Raw genomic sequence first — 17,182 nt, forward strand, 5'->3', positions numbered from 1 at the left:
GGAGAAGTGCACTTAAGACAAAGTGTTTATTGTTATTTTGAGATCATCTTGTTTGGTCATTTAATTACGTTGCAGTCATCTTTAAGTAGAATTGTGATAGTTTGCAATTGATGACATCAGCATTAAAAAGAATGTGTGTTTATCTTTCCAAAACAGTTACTCAGCATCCCGGTCACTCAAAAAAGAATAAGCGTTAATAAAAGAGTGGGTGTATGTGGTTTTACATAAGGAAAAAGTTGTACCCATCTTTCCAGTAAATGCAGCTGGCACCAAGCCATGGATTAAGTACCTCTCAGAGTGCAAATTGATATGGTGTCTGGCTGTCATCCTTTCAGATTATAACGGGGGGCAGAGGTCTTTAATGTGACCCAGATGGTCTTGTCATACCACATACTGTACATACTCTTTGATCTCTTGTGTAAAGTGAAAGGGTCCAAATAAAAACACTTTATTGTGCAGTTTTTATTATTCACACAGAAACAGAACTTTTCACTTAATGTTAACGATAATACTTCTACATGCTCATCTGTAAACGGGTTCAGCATCAGGATGAAAACACATAACAACTACGAGATCTTTTGTTGCAACCATTGCCCCATTCTACATTTGAAGCAGTTCCAAAAGAGCAAACAATAAAACGCAAAACAGTTTGTTGCTCATTTCTTAATAAAACACAGGACTATTGCTTCAAGACTCCACTGCCTTCCACTCAAAAGACACGTCCTGATTCAGCACACACATGAGCGTGTGCAAACACGCTTGTAGGCAAATGCGTCTGCCTGGAAATGACAGAGACAAGAGAGGAGGTCTGGGAATGCTGAGGAGGGTAGAAATGGGGAGGGGGGAGATGGAAAGTTGCAACTTCAGGGCAACGTAGACCACATGCTATGAGCTGGAATGTTTGTGTCTTAGTAGGCGAGCAAAGGGATAGAAGGGAGAAGGGGACTGTAGGTGGAGGAAACAGGCAAAGTGGGAGGGATCTCAAGTGAGCTGCAGCGTGGCTCGCTCAATGACTGAATGAAAGGAGCCCTCTCTCCCCAGCTCTCTGGATGGATGGTGTTTGTTGAGGGCAACGAGCGGCCACATGTCTCGGAGAAAACAAAATAGAAATAGGCGGTTTGAAGACACAAGGTGACCTTGGGATGAAGCAACTTTCATGGTCTTTTTCAACCTCCTTTGGAACACTTGAGTACATCGATGCCATGCAGCAGCTTTCGTAAGGATCACTCAGCATTCTGAAAATGTTTGGGAGAATTTGTTTTGCAGTGGACATTAGGATGAGAACATTATTCAAGATTGAAGATCAAGGATTGAATCTGGCACAGTAAGGACTTTTGGGGAAAACACTTACTACGCTGCAGCAGATGCACAGAAGACTTCCGAAGGAAAGCACTGGACCTTGATGACTGGAACCTTTTTGTTTGTTTGTTTTTTACTGTTAGGATAACCTCTTAGTGCAGTATATATAGGTGTACTGTTTGACTGATCCTCAGTAAGTTGTCTGACAATTTGCAAACAGGTGTGAAGAGTGGTCAGTTTGTTTGATGCACACACACACAACACTCCAGGAACATCAGTGCTTGACAATCAACTGTCAACTGGCTTAACCTTTTTGGAATGTTGGAGTTAAAAGATGCACTTTTTTATCACGCATATTTCCATAACATTAGTGCTTTTATTTACATCTAACTTTATCTCGCACACTTAGTGTTACTCACTCACAATATCAGAAAGTTAAGTCAAACCCTACTGAATGTACTGAATACTTTCTTTAAAAAAATGACCATACCAAAATGCAACGTGACTCAAATCCGCATCCAGGGATGGAACCTCCGTCATTTTCTTCTTAGCTTTCTGCTGCTGTTCATCCAAGTCAGGTGGGGGACCTGTCATCCTCAGTGTTTGGATTACAAACCACCTTTCGAGCCCCAACAGCCGCTACGCTTCTGTAAGGACTATGCCAAGTTCGGATGCTGTGATGATGAAAGGGATCATCAGTTGTCCGTCAGGTTTTACACCATCATGGAGCACTTTGATCATTCTGGTTATGTCACCTGCGCAAGGTTTATACGCAACCTCCTCTGTCAGGTAAGCAGTAGCTCTGATGTGATTGCAATGAATTACTTGAACATCTTTTGGAAACCACACAGATTTACTACACCTCTAACCTCAGAACTATGCAATTAAGTTGCTAACAATACAGCAGTTCTTTTGTTTTGACCAAATTGTTTTCAATCTTAACATTCTCACATTGTACTGACAAGAAAGAAACCATACATCGTATTACAACTATAAGTTTGACACACAACTTTAGTGCTACTCTTTATGATTATCAAATGAAACCACAACCAGGAGACCTGACGTTTCCACAGCTATTTTATTCACATCTTTTTGTTATCATTAGAGGAATGAATAGCCACATAAAAATGCACGATACTGCAACTTCAGGGGCAGCAACATAGTCTCAATGGCACTAAAGGCTATTTTGAAGAGAATGACTCATACTGCACCAGTCTGCGGCTATTTCCTCACAAAAGACTTGCAACCCCAATAAACCGCTGTCCAATTCAGCCTGGTTACATTTAGATCTTTTTTCTGGGCTTAGAGGTCCTAGATGGAGCCTTGCACTTCCAACTCCCACGATTTGCTGTCTGGCAGAATGAGCCATGAACCCAGTCCCGCCTGGCGATTACATAATTGAATCCTGTTGTGCAACTCAGACTCTACTATAGGAAGTGTGAATTAAAAAGTGTCCAGTGCGACTGACCTGTAAACCTTAGATAGAACGAAACACGCACACAAAACTATAATAAAAACAACACAATGACAGAACCATGTCTCCTTAAGTATATGTTTCAAACACCCTGGTAATTACAGTGTGAAGAGGTGCTCTTAGAGCAGGAGTGGGTTTAAAAAAGGCAGTTCAAACACATGGCAAAGTAATGATTATGTATTCAATGATCCCCACACGATCCCAAACACACACACATTTGTGCGTATTTGATCCAAACTGAAAAGAGGGCCTAGTGAAATCGAGTTTGCTCACTTCCTGAATATTTTTTTCATTTGATGAAGGCTTTACAACAAAGAGTCCTTCTTTCAGCCACACTGGGAGCATCCTGGCACTGATATCAATGAAAGCAAAAGCGATCCCACCAACTTGAAGAGGCAAACAAACACCCACATCCTCTTCTGGCCAGGGAACAGGATATATCAATTTCCTCATTTAGGAATGAAAAACATCAAGCTGCATAAGATATTCAATTAGATTACAGATACATTGAAAGGGAGATAAATTGGTATTGGAGACAAAAAGCCTGAAATAACTTGCCACAGAAGATTCTCTGCAAGTTGAAACGACCATGATATTAGTACAAATACATAAATTCAATTGTATGATATTTATTTTATTATGATTAGTTTAAAATCCAGACAAAAAAATGCTGAAGGTCTTTCCGTCCTTGTCATTTTCATTCTTTGTTTGGATAAACTGTTGCACTAGGTCACTGCGTTGAACCAATTCCATCAAGTAGGAGCGAGTTTTCCTTCCAAGTCCTAAATCTTCTTTTATGAAGATTATCTAATTATGATGTTTTAATTTTTGGTTGATATTATTCATATTTTGTCTAATCAACCACCGACCTGAAATTGATATCCTAGACTTTTCAGTTACTTTTCCATGAACGTGTACCATATTGTATTTCTTTTTGTCTCTTACTCATTCTACACTTAATGACGCAAAATATTAAAATAGAAGACTCGAACATTTTCCAACCAAAACTGCATATGTATTATGCACCCAAAACTAACAAACAAATAAATGCTGAAATAAACAAATGAAACCCTCCCATGAATACAGTGATGTCATTTTTACCCCAAAAATAAATAAAGAAGTGAGGTAAATGCACCCAGACGATGATACAATCTTTCTTTAGCATGCAATAAAAATATGACACTCTCATTAACCAAAACTGTCGTCCGTCATCCTCTTATGATGAACAACCATGAAATATGAGATTTAAGGTTCAGAAAAGAAAAGTCCAGTTCACAACCTCAACCACGCCACAATTTAGATTTTGTGTTTCCGTCTGTCTTTCTTTCACTCTTTTGGGTGTGGTTGAGTGAGTGGTTTTGACTTAATAACCGGCTGAACCTTGTCTTGGATCCATTTATATCATCCTACACTTACGCAAGCACACACGCACACACGCAAACATGAGTCAAAGGCCTGGTTGAATTTTGGTGAGGCAGCTGCAGGGAACAAACTCACACGTCCTCTATCTATGTTCATGTACTAACTTTCATTCCCAAAGTGTGGTACATTGTCACAAATACAGTGCTTCTGTAAAGAAATGCAACCAGATTGCCAAAACATCCTTATAATGTGTGTTTCGTTGAGACCTTTGAAAATTATCACCACATGATAAAAAAAAAATGTTTTCAACATGTGTTCAATTGTTAGAGGTTTAGGCATTTTTTGTCCTCTTTCAGTGTATGTAGTGGAAAAAAAACACGATCCAAAATCAACATTTAGTTATTTCTCTGCCACAGCTGTTTGCATAATTTCATATAAATAGCATAATAAGGTCATTCATTCATTTATTGTTTTTGCAGCATGACGCCAAATTTTCTGATGCAAAGTATGACATCATTGAATTAATTGAAAAACACTTGAAAAGCGAATGGCTTAAAACATACCATTAGTAAACTCCTAGTGGAATGATTTATTTTGCCACATTGTTTATCTATTTCTTAATATTTAATTGACTGAAAATTACTATCTTTAAAAGTCTCACTGAATAATACTAAACCTATTAGCATTTACATATCACTTTACCTAAAATTGTTGATCATTGCTATAGAATTTAGAATAGTACTTTATTCATTGAGGGAATTAACTTGCCAGCGCAGCACAGACAAACATAGTAAAATAAATAAATAGCAGTCCACATACTGGCATAATGTGTGGAGAGTGGAAGAGTATTCCTGTGACTAAAGATTGTTTTCCAAATTTAGGAATCTGAAGGTTTTCATGTCTTTTGCAAGGAGTTATTAAACCCATGAAAGTAACCATTTCCCAAATACATTGTCTTTCTAACCCTGTACAGGAGTGTTCTCCATATGCTGCCCATCTGTATGATGCAGAGGATGCAAACACACCTATGCGCATTTTGCCTGGACTATGTGACAACTATTGCAATGACTACTGGCACCAGTGTCGATACACACTGAGTCTCCTCCTGGAAGACCAGGGGAACCCAGGGCAGTATGCAGATCTGACTACCGCACTGGAGGAAGATCACAGACTGTTCTGTGAATTTTTGGTGCTGAAGGACAAACAGTACTGCTACCCCAATGTTTTGACAAATGCTGGTATGTGTTTACTAGCACAGAGAACCAAAACATGTGTGAAATATCTAAACTAAATGAGTTTAAGAAGATAATATGTCTTGTTAGATTCCTGTAATTTCATAATGTGGAATTAAATAAAGAAAAACAGGAGGGATAAAAAGTTAATTCAGACAGTTAAGAAAAACAATCAAAATAGACGTTTCGATGAGTTTCTGTAGAGGAAACAGTTGAAAATATCTGCCAAATATGCATACCTTGTTGAGACATTGGCACTTTTTGTGGATCTCCAGAACTGAATGCTAACCTGGGTTTTGTTCGAGAGGACGCCGATGGATGTCTTGAGATCTGCTTGGAGGAAGTTGCAAACGGGCTGCGAAACCCGGTGGCCATGATCCATGCAGATGATGGAACACATCGTTTCTTTGTAGCTGAGCAGCTGGGCTATGTGTGGGTCTATCTGCCCAACGGCTCCAGGATTGATCGTCCATTCCTCAACCTGACACACGCTGTACTGACATCACCTTGGGCTGGAGACGAAAGAGGATTTCTTTGCATGGCCTTGCATCCAAAGTGGGTATTCTAACATTATAGGTAGGTAGCGTCAAAGCGCTTTGAATTCCTGAAAGGTAAAAAGGCAATATAGAAGTCTTTTCAACCTCTAAAAAGCAAAAATATTAATCCATAGAGCTATGATTACAACTGCTTCATATATTAGGAGATGTCAGGATAAGCAGTTCAGAAAATTAATGAATCACTGTTAATATGGAATTGCAAAAACATGTCTTGTCTTAGTCAAAACCGTGCTTTGACCGGAGAGCGTGGAAGGTGGATCTAAATTATTTCCCAATAGTTAAACAATTTCTCAAGTGTACAGGTATATATGTGATTGGATTGTGTAATTATTTCTAGGTTCACCACTGTCAGAAAAGCTTACGTTTACTATTCAGTGTCCGTCAAGAAGGAGGAGCGGATTCGCATCAGCGAATTCACACTGTCAACATATGATGACAACCAGCTTGACCACTCCTCAGAGAGGTGAGAAGAGGGGTCATGTAAAATTTCAGTCAATATTTGTACACCGTGTGCTTGACTGCACATGCATAAATATGACTTGAGTGCATTCTCTTGTGTCCTCTCGGTACTGCAGAACCATCCTGGAGGTGGTTGAACCTGCGTCTAATCATAATGGAGGGCAGCTTTTGTTTGGCCATGACGGATATTTATACATCTTCATTGGGGATGGTGGTCGAGCTGGGGACCCTTTTGGAAAATTTGGCAATTCGCAGAACAAGTGAGTGTTATCACACTAATCTATGTCTCAAAATTGCGTGTTGTAGATTTTCAGTGTTTTTTTTTAGTTACCACTCAGCGATCTCATTGATACTGAGTAGTAAATACTTGTGGTCTACTGAGTCCTATAGCATGTATGTATTACTGCCTTCATACTAATTAAATATAGTAATATCTTTGGAATCACATTTGCTGTAGACTGATAAAAGAGCTACTGCAGGCTCACAATAAAAAGATGGGGTAACATTTATAAAAACACCTTAACTAATTGAATTTAAAATCAGCATTTCACTTGCAAGGTCACTGGTGTGCTATCACAATTAATGAAGAAAAACAACCTGTAATTGTATCACCCAGTGAAAAAGATATCAGTGTTCAAAGACCGGTTAACAAATTAAATAGATTTTTCAACAAGGCACCAGATACAATTGCTTCTTCTAATATGATAAAATGTTGCTCATCTCTCCAAATCGCACTGAAGCATGACCTGATCACTATACAGTATATATAATATGTTGTGTATCCTATTAGTGTTTTTTTTTACCTGTAACAATTTAGAAACATTTTAATGTTACTAGCTCAGCAACCCTTTGTCGTTCTAAGTAGATCAGGGGAATTCCAGACAGGCAGGCAGATAGATGCATGAACACGCACAAGCATGCACAAAAACACATAATTACCAAAACCTTTTAATTTATGATTTTGTTTTTGCATGTGAAGTGGATTTTCCCAATAATGAAAGGTTTGGTAAATGCACATTTAAACAGAGGGGTTTGTTACCTCCATAAGGTTAACGAGCATGCTGTCATCATTCTCTTTAATTGCCATAAACCACAGTATTTCCAGGCAAAGACAGCTAATCTGACTCATCTGTTTGTATTGAAAGTCACTAAACAATTTCACCACAAATAGCAGGCAAAAAAAGTTCATGTCACGAGACATATTTTTAAATGATGGGTTGGAAATATGTTGACAAATTTCACTTTCATGCTTTATGATATCCTTCATGACTAACCACAGTCTACCATAACCATAGGATAACAAAAACAAACATTCTTCATAGTTCAGTGATTGCAACCTGAAACCACCTCTTCAGAAAGCTACAGTTAAGCTGTCTCTCAGTAGCTGTGTTGACACGTAGTTGGACTCTGTTGGGACAGAATACATTTGTCCAAGTCTAATATTGACACTGCACATTGCCAGCTGCCACGCTTTGGCATTTATAAGGCTCTGAAGCGGGAAGATTAAGGACAGAGAAAATCCTACTGGAAGTGCTAGCTAAAGTGTATTTGAAACAGTTTGTCAATAAAAAAAATCATCGGAAGACTGGCTTGATTTTTGGTGGAGTCGTTCATCGCGAGGGATGAAGAACATGCTTTGTGAAAGTGGAAAAATTGCATATTTTCACAGACCTAAAGAAGTATCCCTGTTTTTGTAGGTCAACACTCCTTGGCAAGGCACTACGTGTGGATATTAATAATAATGATTATGGTGCTCCATACAGAATCCCTTCAGACAACCCATTTCTGCGAGAGAAAGGGAGCCGTCCAGGTACATCCTTAACCGTCATATATACTTACTAGTTAGACTTGGGCGATAAAATGATAAAGATAATTATTGGGAAACTATTTCTGTTAACATTAATAATAAAAACTTTCGAACGTGGAAAATAATGTATTTACTTATTCACAGAAGGTTGAGGTTTCAAAAGAATGACAAAAGATCTGACATTTATTGTGATAATAATATAATTAATGCTATCGACTGATAATTTGTTTTATCATGGTAACAATTTTTGTCATATCGCCAAGGCCTATTTTTATGACTAACTTTACATACAATTTGATGAATGCATTGATATTGTAAAGTTGACTACTGCATTCAATTTCCAGCACTACGTATTTATATAAATGTTGCCTTCCAGAGATTTATGCTTATGGTGTACGCAACATGTGGCGTTGTTCCATTGACCGTGGAGACCCGAAGACAGGCTTTGGTCGTGGCAGGATGTTTTGTGGCGATGTTGGACAAAACAAATATGAAGAAATAGACATCATTGTGAAAGGTAATTTGAAAGTTTTGTTTTCTTTACTGTTATACAGTGTAATTTAAAAAAAGTATAGCTTCCTGGTTATGAGCGTCACAATTTTTGATGGAACTTTGCCATAGACTGTAGAATTGTTTTGTTTTAAAACCACACTTTCTGCAAGCTCCTTTGGTAGAAGGAGTACTAGTAATCGTAAGAAACATTTTTACAAAAAGGAAATATCTACAAAATGCAGATTTTAGCAGTAATACAAGCACATTTTACTTTATAAAGGATGATTCATTCATAATGTTATGTGTTTTAAAGGAGGCAATTATGGATGGCGAGCAAAGGAAGGCTTCAGCTGCTATGATCGCAGACTTTGTCGTAACTCATCGTTGGGTGAGGAAACTTGTTTAACTTTAATATAAGAGTGTCTCTCTCAAGAATTATCTTATGTTAACTATGTTGCCTCTCATAGACAAGATCGCAGGAGAGATTGGTCATTGACAGAACTTTAAAGTGCCCTTTCAACAAATCTATTCTATGTAAATCAAGAAAACAAGAGTAGGGTTCAATATTGAAGCCAGAGGAAAACCCCATTGCTCTCTTATAACCTTGCTTCACATTCCGTTTCCTTTAACCATGAACATAATCTGGAAGTTACAAATAAACATTTTTATATCTAACAAAATGATTCTTAATTGTATATATAGATTAACTATGTAACAAATAAACCCTGAGCATCGGTATTGACTGTAATGCTATTTTAACATTGCATTCTAAACTAATCTTTTTTTTTTTTACACAGATGACATCCTGCCAATCTTTGCCTACCCCCATAAGATGGGCAAATCAGTGACAGGGGGATACATCTACAGAGGTTGCCAGATGCCCAACCTGAATGGACTCTACATTTTTGCGGACTTCATGAGCGGGCATGCAAATCTGACTTTTTCTCATGTAGAAATGACCCTGCAGATTGCATAAAAACAGCGACAGTGTGTAAAATTGTGGAATAGTAGATGAATTTCTCTCTTCTTCCTTTTTAGGCGACTGATGTCCTTAAGGGAGAATTTGACAACAGGTGAATGGCAGTACAATGAGATTTGTATGGGAAAAGATCAGATCTGCAGGTTCCCCAAACTCATCAACAGTTATTATAAATACATCATCTCTTTTGCTGAGGATGAGGCAGGTAAGTAAACTCATTTACATTATGGTGATAAACATAAATTCAATTCCAGAAATTTGACGGTTGTATAACTGGAGTGTAGGTCTGTCTACAACTGGCTGAAAAGTAAAGTAGATTTGCAGATATTATTCCTATTTACGAAGCACTGGATGTTGTTAAATTTTTTCAACATTGACATTTTAAACTATAACTGGATTGAAAGAGATTATTTCCAACCCATGAAAACAAATACACAAATATTTATGCTAATGTAATTTTTCACTCTGTGTCATCCATTAAGGTGAATTGTACTTCCTTGCCACTGGTGCTCCAAGTGCAACAGTTAAAGCAGGAGTCGTCTATAAAATAATTGACCCTTCCAGGTAAATCACTGTCACAAGTCTTTTCTACTTTGAAGAAAGTATTTCTTTGTTGCTGTCCCATTATGAGAACAACTCTATTTTACCATATTTATGATAAAATTCCTTTTTTCCAAATAAAACAATATCTTGCATGCTTATCATCTGCACTTTATGCTCTAAGCAGGTGAACAATTTAATGAATTGGTGGGCTTCAGTAACAGATTTAACTCAATTAATGTCTATTAAAGTTCAAAGAGCAAATGTATGTAATTGTTTATCCTCATCTTTCTCGTAGGCGAGCGGCACCAGGTAGATGTAAAGTCAAGCCCTCCCCAGTAAAGATTAAGGGAAAACTTGTTCACTTCCATCCCCAAGAAGGTAAAATAATCCTAAACACACTTACGCATTTCTTTTCTCCATCTTTTTCCTTATTCTACCTGACCTATTTTATCTAAAAATGCAAGTCTCTGTTAGGCAGTACATTTTTTTTAATTTCGGAAAGTTCCCAATTTTTATTCACAGGATGGCTGAATAACAACAAACTTTTATTTCCGTACCATTTTGATTAGAAACTGGGCGGCCCAGGCGACGAGCGGTTAGAGCGTTGGTCGCAAAGTTCTATGATCGTGGGTTCAATCCAAGGTTGGTCCTCACTGTGTGGAGTTTGTATGTTCGTCCTAGATTTGCGTGGGTTATCTTTGGGGACTCCTGATTCCTCCCACATCGCAAAAACATAGAGGGTAGGCTGGTTGAACCCTTTAATTTGTCCCTAGGTTTGAGTGTTAGCGTGGATGGTTGTCCGTCTTTTTGTGCCATTCAATCGGCTGGCCACCAAAATCAGTGTTGTATCAAAACCTTAGTGGCACCAAAACTCTTTGAAAGGCCATGTTGTCTAATCAGTCTTTTCAATGAATGAATGTATATTTTTAAGCATCAAAAAGTTAACGGTTTCTACTCCTTTTTATATACGGCAGAATTAGTCATCGACAAGAAGCCGCCCACCACTTCTGTTCCCACAACAGCTGCAAGAAAAATACCCCCGACCAGAAAAACAATAGCAAGAAAATTTACCACACTGCCTCCAAGAACAAAAAAAGCCTCAGCCCCACCAGCAATACCTGCAACGACAAGAAAACAAAAACAGATGACGGCTCCAACAAAACGAACAACATTTGCTCGCACCACTTTGGCAGCCACTGTGGTCAAAGCCACACCCACCGGTAGGATTTCTAGTACACCCATCTACCAAAATAAGTCCACTATCAGGACTAACATTCAATCCACCAGTCAAAGTGTGCACATCAGTGGCACACCAGGCAATTTCTTCAGTGCCACACTAACTTTATTCTTCTTTAATATGGGCTACTTCTCAATTTTCTAAGTGTTCATTGTTTGCAGTTGTAACCTGCCTTCTATACGTCTTGCTAACACCTGGAAAACTTAAATGAATCTCAGTCACTTCTTCCTTTTTTAAAAGGTAAATCACTCACTTCGACCCCCTTCGAACCAGCGGTACGGAAAATGAATGAATATATTTAATGAAGAGTAAGAAATTTAAGGTATGACTGTGAGCGTAAATGTTTGTCCGTCTCCTTGTGCCCAGCGATTGGCTGGTCACCAATTCAGGGTAACCCCCCCTCCTGATGCCCATAAGGGTAAGAATTATGTAAAATGAATGAATTAATTTTATTTTTTATCTTAAAATGTTTTTTTTACAAACTTCTAAAAGACAATCACAAATACTATTTCATTTAATTCTGCTAAATTGCATTTTGATTTTCTTTTGAATGGCTCATTGTCCTTATTATTGACAAAGAATAATCAGTATGAGTGATACAATTTGCAATCAACTGAATTGTTTCCCAATTATCATATGTTCACGTTATAAATCTAGTGGTTGTAATAGCTTTAGTGTAGAAGTACGAAGAGGCTGCTGTTATCTGATTAAGTTGGAGTGTAAAAGTTGCTTTCATTTCCTTGCCTTCAAACAGCTTGCTATACGTTGGCTGCTACAGAAGTCCCCAGCATGCTGTTATAAATTATGCCTTTATATGTCAAAAATTGCACTACTTTAATTTAAATCAATTACATTGGCATTATTTATTTGGAATAAATGTTTTTGCATCAGACTCAGTTTGGACAATGATCCTTTTGTGTCTGTGTTTACATCTTTCTATCAGCTTTACCACTTTGATTGGCTACTGTGCGGTGCGATCATAATATTTAAGCATTTGAAACTTCCAGTATGCAAGTAAAGAGGGTGATTCTGTTTCTCCCTCAGGTTATCGCTCCACTCTCTACACTGCAGCCTACTCTGGGATTCAAACCCCAACTGTCACTTCATCCCGGAGACACATAAGACCTCCTCGACCCCACCCGACTTCCCCGTCCCGACCAATAACCTACGCTACCCCTCGTCCCCCTCTGTCCACAAGGAAAAGCTACATGGCTTTGACCACTTCATGTTATCCTGAGCATCCCAGAGGGTTGACAACACCACGCCCAGCATACTGGAACCCAAAGCCTACATCCTACAAACCCCAGAGTCCCCAGATAAATACCACTCAGACAAAAACACAGGAGGGGAAACTCGGGTTAGGAGAGAGGACTAACAACGCAGACGGGCAAGAAGGAAACCAAGTGAACAAGCGGCCGAGGGGAGGAAGCAGAGGTTACGGTTTTAAAAGTGTACGAGGAGATGGAAGGATGCGCGTCGGCTCGGTTCGTCTGATAAGCGCCGATGGTCTATCGGACCGAGGCCGAGTTGAGATCTTTATCCGTGGGGAGTGGGGGACTGTGTGCGATGACCTTTTCACCACTAAGGCAGGTACTGTAGTGTGTCGACAGCTCGGCTTCACGATGGCAATGGCTATTATAAAGAGGGCCGGGCTGGGCCAGGCAGACCGCAGCGTCAGGATCTACTTGGATGATGTGGAGTGTGAGGGCGGGGAAAGGACGCTGCTTGAGTGCAAGCGATCCAGAGTTGGGAAGCACAACTGTTCACATGCGGAGGATGTGGGGGTTATCTGTGGTTAGCATCAATGGGAAAGATGTGAATGGGAGAAAGGACTGTATTATGGGAGTCATAAAATGGATTTCAGGTTAAATAAATACCAGGTCGATATTACATACACCGTCACAACTGATCCACTTCCTTGAAAGATTATTGAGAAAAAGGCCGTGTTCAAAATAATGCGTCTGTCTGTCTAGTAACAGCCCGTAACTGTCATTTCACGTACGTCATCTGGAGGAGTGCACAATGGATATATATGGAATAAAACAACAACAAAAAAACGACTTAAACGACATCAAACCCAAATTATAAACGACAAAGATGATCGTGCAGATTGAACAGACATCTTAGTCATTGTTGGCTCTAACACATTTTTGTCAAACAAAACTGGATGGGAAATCCCTCAAATTAGCAATTATGAGTGACTTTAAAATCTGACTGCTTGAATAAACAACTTCATTGTTAAAAGTGCTTATGTTCCATCTGCTGGCACTATGGAACAGAGTGATACGGCAGCACAAGCTGATATGTAATTGTAGAAAAAAACCTAATTTGATCAAATCGCACCACTATCGATATGTATACATTTAATAAAGAAGAGAAACCCCCCCCCTACTAACCAAGAGAATGGTCAGTTGGGGATAACTCACTTTATGGAATAAATATTTTTTTTTAAAACTCTGCACAGTGAGGACCCACCTGGGATCAAACCCGGAACTGTGAGGCCAAACCATTAACCACTTGTCCACCAGGCTGCCATCCAATAAATTCCTTCATGAATAAAAAAAATTATACATTTATTAAAACATCTGTACCTGCTTTAGGGTAATCTATCGGAACTCATTACTGATGCAATAGGAAATGTCAGCTAAAGGTTTACAGTCAAATGTTATCTGGGATGATATTTGTATTTTTTTGTGATGTATATTCACCAGGTCTACCTTTTGTCAAGTTCAAATGTTATTTGTATTGTATGTACCAATCAAATTCCAAGAAAAAAGTAAAAATGCTGGACATTCTGTATTTTGAATGTAATTTCCACTTTTAACAGAGTTTGTAATGTTAATAAAGATAAGTGCAAAATAAACTAAATCTTTTTCATGTGTGACGTGGATGTTTATCTATTCAAAAGTGCTATAAAAGAGATCAAAAACACGTACTAATCAATTCAAAATAAGGTACAAAGATCAATTATCTTATTAATGGATAATACAGGACATGCTGTAAGTACACCTTAATCCAAAACTGTTTAATTTTTCTTATATATGAGAGGATATATTCTAATTTTCCGACAAGTACTGCATTATCTTTGATTAAAACGTACCTGTACATTGGAATAAAATGACAACAATTGACAGTATTCACTAGTGAGAAGATACAAATTGAGAGCTAATTATAATCCTCAATAGTAGAGCAGGTGTACTACAGTAATACATTTACACGAACACACAAAACAAAAAGAGCCCTTATTACTTGAAGAGACAACTTGCAGCTCCGGCAAGCAACGCATGAGAGAGCCACAAGACTATAACCTTGTAACTGCCTGACCCAGATTTCTATTTGAGGATATTTTTTTCTCAATGAATATGCACAAAGATGCCAACATGGATTTCGTTTGAATGGGAATTTCCAGGAGCATAGGTTCTATTTTCAATTCCTAACAGTTCAAAGCGAAAGTGAGAGTTGTCACGCTTGACTCTTTCAGATCCTTTTTTTTGTCTCAAATTTATTGTTGTTAAAAATACCCCTCATGCTGTAAAGTCTTTAAATGATAGAAACAACCAAAATGTTACTTTCTGCTTGAAGTGTGTGCTTTTTGCTTTTCAAAAATAGGTATAACTTCAGATCCAGTCACATGGAGTGCATTTTTGTTAAAAGATTATTCAGCTATAAAAATCTCACTCACTCACACCTAACTAATCTGCTGGCTACACAGATGGTAGTATTGCATGATGCTTGAGGCTAGTGGCAAACCACTGAGCAACACATGGGCATACGCAATGGATATAAAACAACGGTCATGCACAATATTTGGACAAATAACCCAGATGGGGTTGATGTTTCTATATATGTATATTATATATACCTTAGAGTTCTGGGGGTTCAAGCCCAGGTGGGTCCTCACTGTGTGAAGTTTGCATGTTCTCCCTGGGCTTGGGTTTTCTCCGGGTACTCCAGTTTCCTCCCATATCCCCAGATTAAACAGGGTAGGTTGGTTGAACACACTAAATTGTCCTTGTGCATGAGTGTGACTGTGAATGTTTGTTAGTCTCCATTGGCTGACCACCAATTAAGGGTGTCCCCTCCGCTGCCTGGTGCCCGTAGTTAGCTGGGATAGGCTCCGGCACTCCCCGTGTGTGAGGATAAGAGGTGCAGATGAATGAATAAATAGTATATACAATATTTCAATAATTTAGAGTTGCCTTTTGTGCAGGAAAACCACTTTCATTATTACTATCTCCACAGTGTTTGTAGTAAGCATGTTGATCAGGTATGCACACTGTACCTTACAAACACTTAAAGTAAAAAGAACAGTGTGCGCATTTTTCTTTTGTTTCTGACCGACAGATGGAAGGAGCGACTGCCAGCTTGTGTTCACTCTGCATGGACATACAGGCATTACATTCCACTGTGAATGTATTGCTAGTGTATAATTCATGTGACCGGATGTTGAATGGTGTTCACATGTTCAGAAAGCTTTGCACTGCCTTTCACTTCTGTTCTAGAAGCTTCCTTGCTTGCAGAGTGGAATGTTCAGACCAAAAAGGCAGGCAAATAGTATACGCAGTGGACAAGTTAAGGTTGCATTGTGATCACAGAGGGTGAGATTGTGGGAAAAAAGGGAAAAAATGAATGAAAGAAAGAAAGAAAGAGGTGATGGAGAATGAGATGGACGGCAGGGATGATGTGGAACGTGGGAGGGAATGTTGCCAAGAAGGGGAGGGGGGTCTGAAAATGGGATGCTGCATTTCAGAGATAGCACAGAGTGGGGCTGCAAGAGAAAACAGAAGGATGAGGAGAAGCCATGCCGAAAGAGGGCATATTATGTAAACTATTAGAGAAATGGATCTGATATTACTAGCTGAATAGAATAAAGGCCTGAGGGAGTCTTTTCTGGATTTGCTGGCTGTCATTAAAACAGTCAACCTATCAAGCCATTCAAAAATCCATACATAAATCTTCGCATGAGCTTTTATCTGGACTCTCCCATAGATGTACCATCTCCCGCTGGTAGTCAAGCTCCTCCTCTCCCTCTCCATATCCATTTCATAATCTCCTCAACATCCCACCCACACAAGCCATGCCTCCTCTTTGAATTCTCCCTCCCCTCATATCCCCACACAGCTCCACAGATCCCTTGGGCATCATTCTATACACTTATATTAATTTCCATAGCCTTCAATTCCAATACATTTTGAATCTCTCTACCGCAATGTTCATAAAGCACTCATCATTGCTTCATCTCAGTTTTGCCCAAGAGTGAGGCAGCACTGAAAGATTACTTCTGTTATTGAGATGCACACAGATGCTGGAGGAATGGACCAGAGAGAAGAAGACCTCTTGTAATGTACTATGACAGACCTAAAATGAGCATCAAGAAGGTAGACAGAAACAAGTGTTTTTCCCCTCCATATGAAATTCATTCTATACTACAGGATGTACGGGCATTATTGTGGCTCTTAAGATGGGAAAAGACATTGAGCATTGCAGGGAAGTTCTTAAGGGGAGACTTTAAAAATGGGCAGTTATTAGCTTCTGGAAAAAAAAGGGAGGAGAGAGCAGTATGACTCACGGCAGCTCAAATACTGTGTGTTTTGTATGCAGGAGGGGGCTAGAGTGAGCTAGAGGAGAAGTGTGAGAGACACAGGGAAAGAAATAGAGCGGACCTTAACAGACGGGAACAGTCATCAGACCGGGATGAGGAACAAAATCGCCAGCAAGAGGCAGTGAGGTGGGTGGGCCAG

At 39.0% G+C, this 17,182-nt stretch overlaps 1 protein-coding gene across 2 annotated transcripts; it reads left to right on the forward strand.

Annotated features, from left to right (window-relative positions):
• Positions 1 to 928: 928 nt before the first annotated feature.
• Positions 929 to 14,320, forward strand: LOC144083671 (HHIP-like protein 1). Of its 2 annotated transcripts, XM_077611666.1 has the most exons (15): positions 929 to 2,088; positions 5,109 to 5,373; positions 5,643 to 5,922; positions 6,262 to 6,387; positions 6,500 to 6,643; positions 8,081 to 8,193; positions 8,567 to 8,707; positions 8,996 to 9,070; positions 9,480 to 9,606; positions 9,721 to 9,866; positions 10,144 to 10,225; positions 10,500 to 10,582; positions 10,774 to 10,846; positions 11,179 to 11,424; positions 12,486 to 12,821. In XM_077611666.1, exons 1-15 carry the CDS (start codon positions 1,780 to 1,782, stop codon positions 12,676 to 12,678), a joined length of 2,403 nt encoding a protein of 800 aa, XP_077467792.1. In that variant the 5' UTR covers positions 929 to 1,779; the 3' UTR covers positions 12,679 to 12,821. The 2 variants fall into 2 exon arrangements, with proteins under 2 accessions (XP_077467792.1, XP_077467791.1); XM_077611665.1 differs by lacking the exon at positions 10,774 to 10,846 and having other exon boundaries at positions 12,486 to 14,320.
• The last annotated feature ends 2,862 nt before the right edge of the window (positions 14,321 to 17,182 follow it).

This window comes from Stigmatopora argus, chromosome 10 (assembly GCF_051989625.1).
Source record: "Stigmatopora argus isolate UIUO_Sarg chromosome 10, RoL_Sarg_1.0, whole genome shotgun sequence".
NCBI classification, from domain to species: domain Eukaryota; kingdom Metazoa; phylum Chordata; class Actinopteri; order Syngnathiformes; family Syngnathidae; genus Stigmatopora; species Stigmatopora argus.